Here is a 10,562-nt window from a genome sequence, read left to right on the forward strand (position 1 = left end):
GAGAATAATTGTACCTCTTTCTCTAAAGAGCTGGTGATCATTTTAGAATACAGAAAACAAAAACATAAAACTAACAGGGGAAGTACTTGTTAAGAGCTTTTTCCCTCTTCTATTTAAGTTTGTCAACTGCATTTTACTCATTTAACTCATTACTGTTTTCCTTCATTCTCAGGGGTGGTGGTATCCTAGTAAATTTGTTTGCATAGATGAATTATATCTGCCTCCTTTTTTTTCTTTCTCTCTTATTTTTCCAAAAGCTGATGCTTCTATTTTCCATCTTGAGTAATTACTGAAACTGAAATAGTCCCCTCTCTACTTTCTAAAAAGTCTGTGTAATATGTTAGATAATGTCTACCCTATTGCCATCGAATCAATTCCAACGCATAGTGACCCTATAGGACAGGGTAGAACTGCCCCACAAGGTTTCTAAGGCTGTAATCTTTACGGAAGTAGACTACCACATCTTTCTCCCAAGGAGTGGCTGGTGAGTTTGAACCCTGGACCTTTTGGTTAGCAGCCAAGCGTTTAACCACTGTGCCACCAGGGCTTCTCGGATTTGAGAGAAGTGAGGCAGAAAAGTTTTTGGCTTATCTGGGATCACACAGAAATCCAGAAGAGCTAGATTCCCAACTCTGCGTACTCTTTCTTTCCTACCTCTCCGTCATCCTTTACAAGTGTGTTAATTAAACCGAGGGAAAGCTGAGAAGCATACTGCAGCAATACTCATCTCCTCAAATATTTAGCCTTTTTCAGGATGACAAGTTTGTTTTTAATATAATGTTTACACTTTAGGTAAAACACTGGCCTTAGAGTCAGAAATTGTGCCTTCCAGCTCTGCTGCTCCCTGAGCCTCTGAGGGCTGCGTCTCCCCTCGGTTAGACTCGGGTCTGGCTGGATTATCTCTGAGGCTAGGCTAAAATTATGTGGTGTTTTATGCATCCATGACATTTATTTTTTTTTTTTTCTTTTGTGTTGTTTTATTGTAATAGGTTCAGCAAGTTGAAGAGTCTTAACCTTTCCAATAATCATCTAGGAGACTTCCCGTTAGCAGTGTGCAATATTCCAACCCTGACAGAGCTGAATGTGTCCTGCAACGCCTTGAGAGCAGTTCCAGCCGCCGTCAGAGTCATGCACAAGTGCGTACTTTATACCTCTGTGGAGTAGCCCTTGTTGGTACCAGGAATGCTTGCTAAGTGATCCCTCTGCTTTGGGGTTGCAGCACATAGGACTTTCCTTGCTACACTGGTTATGTAAGTCTTAGCTTTTGCTCAGATCAAGAGATCGGCACTGTCTAATCTGTATAAAACAAACAAACAAACAAAAAAAACCCTAACTCGTTGCCGTTGAGTCGATTCTGATTCATAGTGACCCTGTGGGACAGAATAGAACTGCCCCATAGGGTTTCCAAGGACTGGCTGATGGATTTGAACAGCTGACCTTTTGGTTAGCGGCCAGGCTCTTAACCACTGCGCCACCAGGGCTCCATAGACTCTGGAATCTTATGAAAAAGTAAAATCCCTGTTTAGAACTGAAGGTCCCTATGGACTTGCAGGTCTAAACATAGAAGGGAGGGAGAGAGAGGTTGCTTTCTCATTTTCTGAGTTGTGTTAAACTCTAAGACTTAGAAATTAATTTTAAAACATAACCAGGGAAGACGGGTATTTGGACCTGGTTCACACTGCGGTTGGCTCACGTTGTTCCCATTTATGCCTGTCCAAGTTGGGTCATAATTTTCGTTTTCAATAAAAGATTAAGATGCTCATCTGTGATCTTGTCTCTCTGGACCATTATTGCCCCAGGCTCTTCCCTTATGCATTTTGCAAGGCACAGTACATTTTCTATGATTTACGTTTATTGTACTTAAGTGTTGGTAATAAAGGTGTAAAATTTGCACATTTCTCTAATTCTTATGTTTTCTTTTAATAGTTTACAGACATTTTTGTTGGATGGAAATTTTCTCCAGTCACTTCCTGCTGAGTTGGAGAACATGCACCAGCTTAGTTATCTTGGTCTTTCTTTCAATGAATTCACTGACATTCCAGAGGTATTGGAGAAATTGACTGCTGTGGATAAACTTTGTATGTCTGGAAACTGTATGGAGACTCTGAGGCTACAGGCTTTAAGAAAAATGCCTCACATTAAACATGTGGATCTAAGGTAACCATTTTTGAGAAATATATCCCATTTGTTTGGTTTGCTTATAATTAGGGATAGGTTATAATCCTATCAAGCCAGAGCCAGGACAAGCAGACTGGTTAGTTGAAACTAGGATCTATTTTCCTATCTCTTCCCAGAGGAAAGAGTAATTGATAGTAGGGTTTGCTCATATCTGAAACGTATCTCTTGAAGGCTTTACTTTGTTTTGTAAATTTGAGCCCAGATTTAATTTGCATGAATAGATAGGGTCAGAGAGTCAGAGAGAACTATTTATAATAAAACCGTATAATTGAGAGGAAAGTGGTTATTTTTCTCTCTTGGACCTTCTTTTCTGTGGTTCATTTGAGGCATTTGACATTATTGAGCATTTCCCCTTTCTTAATTTTTTTTTCTTCCTTGATTTTTTAACTTAATGCATCATTAAATTTATTTATTTAACTTACTTTTTCTAACTTCCTCTGTCTCTCTAAGCGGCTCTGCCCTTATTTCACTATTCTTTACAAAAGAATAAAACCCATAATCTGCCGTTAGACCAAGTTTAGCTGTAACCTCCGCTCTAATCTCTTCCAAGAGCAGGGACCCTGCGTTCTGAATCTTGATCGGACTACACTCCACTGGAGAGCACTAGCACAGTTGTTGCTACACAAGAGATGCTCAGTAATCATCCCCTAGTAAGTGAGGTTCCATTTTAGTTGCTAATGCACAGAAAACCAGTACACAAGGAGAGGGAGAGGTTCTGAATTTCTATTTTTTAAGGAGAAATAGCCTGTCATGGGCTTGAGTTCCTGCAAAGCAACTTATAGGCCTTAGGGCGTAGGCTTTAACACTAGCGTGCTCAATTTCACACTTTCTCAACCAAACTAACTCCCCATTAGCCAGGGGTTGATAACCACATACTAAACATGTTAAATCTTGGGCAAGGTGTTTAATCTCCTTGTCCCTCTGTTTTTTCCACCTGTAAATTAAGGTTAGTCACAGAACCTAATTCATAGGGTTGTGGAGAGAATTGAGTTAAATGCCTGGCACTCCCAACAGGGGTTATGTACTGTTGTTAGTACCAGCTGAGAACTTTTCTCTACTCATGGAATCTGCTCAACTGCTTTTCTTGGCATCTCTACACCTGTTTGTCAGTTGTGGTTCTTTCCATGTTTCACCACCACTTTCCTCTCTGTTGATAATCCCAGGCCCTCACTCAGGCTTAGCCGGTTGCATTAATATAAAGTAGCATCACCATTTGGTCCTATTTGTTCTCCATTCATATGATTTGGCCTAGGAAACCCATATATCCCAGTCTCACAAAAATTGCTTGGCTTTACCTTACCTCCAACAAAAAGAATCAGGCCTGTCCCTCCCCAGGGAAGTGTTAGCAATTTGCAGATCTTGAATTCTTAATTTGAGGAATATAAATGGTTATAATTTATTGGACTTTGAGAACTTTTTAGAGCTGAAAAATGTCCTATTAAGTTTCTTTCTAATTTGTTAACATTATTTGCCTCAGAGACACTTGGATTTAGGAAAATCTCTTATGTTTGAGAATTTAGGTTCTTTTTAATTTGGCCACCCAGTGGTATAACTTTGAAAGAGCCAAGGACCATGGGTTGCATTGACCTCAGGTAGTAATCATGAAATGATTTCTGAGTTACTGGTACATATAAGAAGACATTTTTCATGATCTGGCTAGCACCTCCACCTGCAAATACATAGCTATGTATAAGATCCATCTAGTATGTCCAGAAGTAACTGTTCTTATTAAGTGCTTCACAGCCTCTTCAGGTTTCTAGTTCTCATCCAAATCTTTTGAGATGACATCAGTTACAGGAGATTTAAATACCAGAAGAGACACTGAACCCTCTGTTATAAATGTTGAATGACTGAGTAGCTAACTGCTTCCCTCTAGGCCCCTGAGCCAAGGAAAGAAAAATCTGGTCAGATGTGCCTATAATTCTGACTTAATATTATTAAATTGAAGCAAGTAGAATAAGGGAAGTTTCACTTGGTTTCTCTAAACAAAGGACTAATTTTATTGATTATTTGAGTTTTTATTCCTTCAGGTGGAAATGTTGCACCAGATTAAAAGCGATCATTTTTCTCTTAATCTTACTGTTTCTTCTATTCATGTGCTTTGACTCTGAAACTGTTTCTCCTATTGCATGTTACCCACGTATCTCTCCTTGAGTATTTCTTTTCTCTTCGTTTTCTGCCTTGGTGGCTGCACATACTCTTACAGCTTCATCTTTCCCCTTTCATCCCTATATTTATTATTTCCCAGTCTTCCTCTAACCCTTACTTCTTTTCTTGGGGCTGATTTCACCTCAGCTGCCAACTGAATAATGTCACCTTGGTTTCCACTTCGGCGTACGTAACCAAATACATGTGAAGCAGAGTCCAGTTTCTTTCTTTAATCCACCAGTTCTTTCTTTGCATTCCTGTTTTTGCTGATAGCAACGCCACTTCATTGGCTGAGCAGATACAGAACTTTTGGCATTGTCCTTCTTACACCTCGTCTAATCCTACCTCTCCTTCTATTCCAGCACCAGATTCTGTCAGTTCTTCCTCTATGTTAACTTCTCTCATTCATCCCTTCTTTTTCCTTCCCACTGCTAACATTGTTTTCTAGCTGAGTGGTCTGCGTCCATTGTGCAACCCTTGCAGGCAAGTGAAGTCCTGCTCAGAGCCTTCAGTTGTCTAGTTTCTAGCATTCACGCCTCCTATCTGGTTTTAGCCCACTAGCCTGTAATCCTCTGGAGGATGAGGCTGTGTCTCTGAGCTGATCACAGTGTGGTTCACCAACTTGTGCTAGCAAGCCAACTGTTTGCTACTTTCCACATGAGCTATGTACAGAAATCAAGATGAATCTTTTAGAAATGTATAGCAGTTCGACATTGCCACAATTCCCAAGTGCTTTATAGGTGGACTCATCTTATTGAACAGGGAATAGACTAGTTCTAGGTGTTGTTAACTTCATGGTGCGTCACATGTGGTATGAGCTATGTACCAGTCATGTGCAGTAGGACTATACACCAGTCTGTGATGGATTAGAAATTTAGAAAGTAGGTCCTTCACCATAGATAACTTGAGAAGCACTGTTTTTATTCATCTTTGAGTCTCCAGTGTTGGCACTTAGTGGGTATAATACTTGATAAATATTTATTGATTGAGTAACCAAACCCACCTCTATTCCCAGAATCTCACTGCTTTCACATAGCCTGTGCTTTGAGGAACTGTGTACTCATGCATGGAGCACGCCTGGTGCTTTTCTCTTCAGTCCTAAGATCTTCCTGCTGCTTCCACAGGCAGTGCTTGTCTTCTCCATGTACATCTGTCAAATTCCACCGGCCTCTGGGATTCATATGAGGTGTTTCCTCTTCCGTAGCACCTTGTTGCACCATTCCCCGTTCTTTCATTTATGACACTTACCACATATTTGTCATTATACTTTACTTTTTAAAGCACATCTGATTTCCCTCACTAAATTACAAAGCCTGTTGACAAACACCGTGTTTTATTCATCTCTGTCCCCACAAAGACAGGTCATCATCGTTATCATCATAGCCCTTCACAGTTTACAAAGTACCAGTTGTTGTTGTTAGTTTGGTTCTGACTCATAGTGACCCTGTCTACAACAGAAGGAAACATTGCCTGGTCCTGCACCATCCTCATGGTCGTTGCTATGTTTGAGCCCATCATTGCGGCCACTGTGTCAGTTCATCTCATTGAGGGTCTTCCTCTTTTTTGCCGACCCTCTACTTTCTCAAGCATGATGTCCTTCTCCAGGAGTTGGTCCCTCCTGATAACATGTCCAAAGTGAGATGAAGTCTCGCCATCCTCTCTTCCAAGGAGCATTCTGGCTATACTTCCTCCAAGACAGATTTGGAAGAAAGTACCAGTGCATATATTATTCATTTCTTCTACACTGCACTGTAGGATAAGAAAGGTGTTATCCTCATTTTACAGATTAGAATTAGATTTGCAGAGATGTTACGTGACTTGCTCAAGGTCATACGTGCAAAGTGTTGAGCAGCAGACTGGGACTAGAACATAATGCTCTTTCACACTGCCTCTCTACACATAGTAAATGCTCAATAAATATTTATGAAGTAAATAAAGTGGCTGTATTAACTGAGGGCATTATTGGTTGGAAGGGAATTGTAATCACATTTTGCCTCTTAAAAAAGTTAATCCTAAATCATTGTCTTATTGTGTAAGCTTAAAACCTTGCTACTTGAATCATGGTGAGACTTGGCAGTTTAAGCTAAACGGCGGTAATGTTAACTTTCCTTTCAATATAATTTTTTTTTTGTCTCATTAAACCAACTCTTTTGTTATTTTACTGTTAATATAATGAAACTGAGGGGGGGCTCTTTCAAATAAAGATAATAATGCAACATTATTAAGGTTATTTAAATGTAGATTGGGGAGGACATGGGGCATTTTTTCAATTCATGTAGTCTTGTATGTAAAATGAGATTTTGTTCTTCCTAATTCTGTGAACAAATTCGAGTAATCTGGTGAGCATTTGGAAGTCGGCAAATTGTTGGGTTACGGCCAGTTTTTTAATCTTACAACCCGGAAGAAAAAGAAAAGGAGCCCAAAAAAATCCTCTTGGGGACATTTGAAGAGGCCATATGCTGTACTTGCATGTTGACGAATCCTGGCTCTTTGCTGTCACTCACCCTTGTGTTTTAATGGTTTATGATATTTCTATTAATAATTCATGTTCCATAATTTTAGTTTTTAAAGAGCAGAAATTTACTACAGAGAACTTTTGGCCTTTTTTTCCCTAAAACTCTAGCTTTAATATCAATGCTTTTCTAACTAAGTACATGATCTTAGCACTTGCTGGTGGTGGTGGTTTTTAAAGGACTTGGGCATAGCCTAGCAAATTGGGAATTGAGATGGTCTATTTTTCTTCGCTTTGAAGCTAAGTGATCTTTGTTATATTGGTTCAGTCCCCGTTGCTACTTCCTTACCCTCTGGCAGCTCATCCGCAGCAGCTTTGGTCAGTTAGCTAACTAATTACAGTAAAATCTGCTAAAGCCGGAACCTGTGTAAGGTGGAAACCTGTCAGAGAAGGAAAACGCAAATATTTTCCACTAATAGAGAGCAATAGAAAAGTAGTAAGACTGCACCCTGTCAAAGGCGGAAAACTTGCGAGACCTGGAAAAACAAGGCAGTCCCGTTGAGTTCTGGCTGTCACAGGTTTCACTGTATAATGGCTAGGTATTCTTCCAGTTTTTCCCTTTGTCTTGCTTTACCCATTGTTGTCCCTCATTTTATGATTTCTCAGTGAATCTTAGATGCCAAACTTTAGCATTTGTTGCACTTTGCTTTTTCAAGCAGTGTTTAAAGATGGGGCTAGCTTTGGTAACCAGTCCTTGGTCCTGAGCAGTTGAGAACCGTGTTCTTGCATTCCTGCCTCTGTTGCATATGTGAGCCCCATTCATTCATTTTTTTCAAGTTGAGCTTTTAATCCTGTCCTCTGTATGACTGCTCATCCACCTGCTCACCCATCTCCCCTCCTTCTGTAAATATTAGGTTTTATGGTTGTAGTGTGCTCAATGGGTTGTTCTGGGTTTTGTTTCTTATGTTCTTTCCAGTATAGTATCAGTAGTTTCTCAACCAATTTATTTGGAAATAAATGCTTAAGTTGATGTTTTTCCTCTTGAAATGAATTAAGGTGAATTCAGTGTGCTTGCTCCTTTTCCAGCCATAGACGTCTGAATTTTGTTTCAGATAAGATCTCGTGGAGTTGAAGCTAAAAATTGCCAGAGAATCTGGACAGATGCTAAGATAAAGAAATTACAGAGAACTATAAACCCTTTGTCATTACCCCACCATTTTAGGGTGTGGCTGCCTATTTATAGCATTGCAGTTAATTACAATCTCTATTTGTGTCTTTTTCCCCTCAAGATTAAACATAATTAGGAAGTTAATAGCAGATGAAGTGGACTTCCTGCAGCATGTCACTCAGCTTGACCTGCGTGACAATAAACTGGGTGATCTAGATGCTATGATTTTCAACAACATTGAAGTTCTGCACTGTGAAAGGAATCAACTGGTAACATTGCGCATTTGTGGCTATTTCCTAAAAGCACTGTATGCCTCTTCTAATGGTACGTAACATAGACCACATCAGAGCTTCTATTTTGGTTCCAAGAATTTACCCAGCGCCATCATTCTGCCTTTCTTTGCTTTTCCTTTCCTTATTTTAGTAAAATAAGTGTCAAATTTTGCTAAGATAAAAGTCATAAAAGGAGAATGCTGGTTTGGTATTTAAGGGAATCAAATCAGAAACGAAACTGGCTCTTCTATTGTTCCTAACTTGTTTTTTTCCTATAATGTGATGCTCAGACAAGTTACTCCCTCTTTTGATTTGGCTCTTGTGCTTAAAGGGAGAGGAAAACATGAACTGTTTTTTGAGCTACTTTGTTGGCGTAATAAATCTGGAATCTTGATTTAAACATTGATTTGTAGAGTCCAAGGAAGGTCCATTTTGGACTCTATTCAGGATCTCAAGTTTCATGCTGCACTAACAAAAGAAACTTACCCTAAGATAAACCTAAATTGTATACCCACAAGGATACTATAAAGCAAGAGTCTGACTCCTTTAATATCTCTTCCTCAGTATTTAAAAACTATGGTCATTCCAAAAAAGAACAAATCATATGGACATATGTTTGTTAAGGAGAAGATTTCAATTCCCTACAATTAGAGAAATGAAAGAAAACAAGTATATATAAGTCCAACAAATGTTTATCAAGCAATTGTATGTATAGAACAGAGCTTGAGCTGTAAACGACAAGGGATTTTTTTTTTTTTTCCTTACTGTGCTTACTGTCATCTCATTGGAGAAGCTAGCCAAACATCAAATAACTACAGCTCCTATAGTATAACCAGTTGGGCTAAGCCCTTGGGGTTGATAGGATAGCCAGGAGGCGTGAAGTGGGTATTTTGAAATAGGAGAAAGAGGAAAGAATCAGAATGTGGATTGTTGGGCAGATGGGAGAAGACAGGCACTTCTGAACTAATAGGTGCCTGCTGGAAAGTAGCAGGAAGTGATTATAGGATGCATGGTTGGTATCAGATGAAGAAGCATTAAACTTGCTACCAGAAAGTATAAAAAGCCACTGGAGATTCTTAAGCAGGGGAGACGTGTACTGGAAGTGGTATTTTACGGCTTGTTACTGTGAAAGCCGTTGCAGAATATACTTATGGGAGGAGAGTGGGATAATCTACTACTCTGAGAATCCAAGTTATTGTGAAGGTCTGAAGTGTGAGCTGACGAGGACTTGCAGTATGGTGGCGTGTGAGAATGGAATGGGAAAAACAGTCATGAAAAACATTTTAAGAAGAGTCAGTAGAACAGATGTAGATATTGATTTGAGGGAAAGGAAAGCAGAGCTAGTACTAAAAGTGGACGTACAGCCCACAGAGTTGGCTGGGGCCACGTGGGCAACCAGATCAGCTAGGAGGAAAAAGAGGTAGCTGAACTTGTGAATTACTTTTTAAGAGTTTAGAGAGGCAGATGGACATGTAGAAACTACCTGTCGTAGAAACACAGCCCCTGGTGGACAGTGGTGTCACATTTCATATAGAAAGGTTGGAAGAAAGGGTTATCAGATTTGAATTAGAAGTCATTTGTGACCCTCAGGAATGCTGTTTCAGTACAATGAAGAAGGCCAAAAAGCCAAGATACATTTGGTTTTACGGAAGGAACCCTGAATATTAAAAAGACAGTGTACATTTGGTTCATCTTCCAGATATAATTTAGCATATATAACAAGAAGAGAGCCACAGTGGATGGGAAAGAGGTAGGAAAGTAGAATGAGTGATTTATTTCAATCTCAGTAAGATTTTGTGATTAAATTAGATGTTCTCTTTACTTTCCCATAGTTTCAAAGTTGAACAAATGGATCTATTATGCTTCCTAAACTAAACAAACAATGGGGAATAAAACATAGTAATGATATTCAACATACAGTCTCTCTGTCACTTGAATAGTAATGTTTTTGTGTACTTTTTCCCCCTTCTTAGAACTTGTTCAACTTGATGTTTACCCAGTTCCAAATTATCTGTCCTACATGGATATTTCAAGGTAAGGAGTCAAGCCTTATGGCACGTTAGAATCTCAAGTATACTGTGGTTCAAAGCAGAAAAATCAAGGTGTCAGTGTGGACAGTAGTTTAGAACACCAGGTTTGGGCTGGAATGATTTAAATTGAGGGTCATAGGGCTAGAAGGTCTAGTAGCTCTTTAATTGTATCAACCATGTTTTGTTTTTTTTCCCCCACCCTTTTTTTTTATTGTACTTCAGGTGAAGGTTTACAGAACAAATAGATTCTCATGAAACAGTAGTACACATATTGTTTTATGACATTGGTTAACAACCACACAACCTGTCAACCC

At 39.3% G+C, this 10,562-nt stretch overlaps 1 protein-coding gene across 1 annotated transcript in view; it reads left to right on the forward strand.

Moving 5' to 3' along the window:
- PHLPP1 (PH domain and leucine rich repeat protein phosphatase 1) overlaps positions 1 to 10,562 on the forward strand; it is a 221,752-nt gene that overhangs the window by 155,796 nt on the left and 55,394 nt on the right. The window contains exons 5-8 of the mRNA XM_012556372.2: positions 990 to 1,136; positions 1,927 to 2,157; positions 8,068 to 8,270; positions 10,192 to 10,252. Of these exons, the coding sequence (XP_012411826.1) occupies positions 990 to 1,136; positions 1,927 to 2,157; positions 8,068 to 8,270; positions 10,192 to 10,252 (642 nt within the window). The remainder of the gene's footprint in view (positions 1 to 989; positions 1,137 to 1,926; positions 2,158 to 8,067; positions 8,271 to 10,191; positions 10,253 to 10,562) is intronic.

Source organism: Trichechus manatus, unplaced genomic scaffold, assembly GCF_000243295.1.
Source record: "Trichechus manatus latirostris isolate Lorelei unplaced genomic scaffold, TriManLat1.0 scaffold00063, whole genome shotgun sequence".
NCBI lineage: Eukaryota > Metazoa > Chordata > Mammalia > Sirenia > Trichechidae > Trichechus > Trichechus manatus.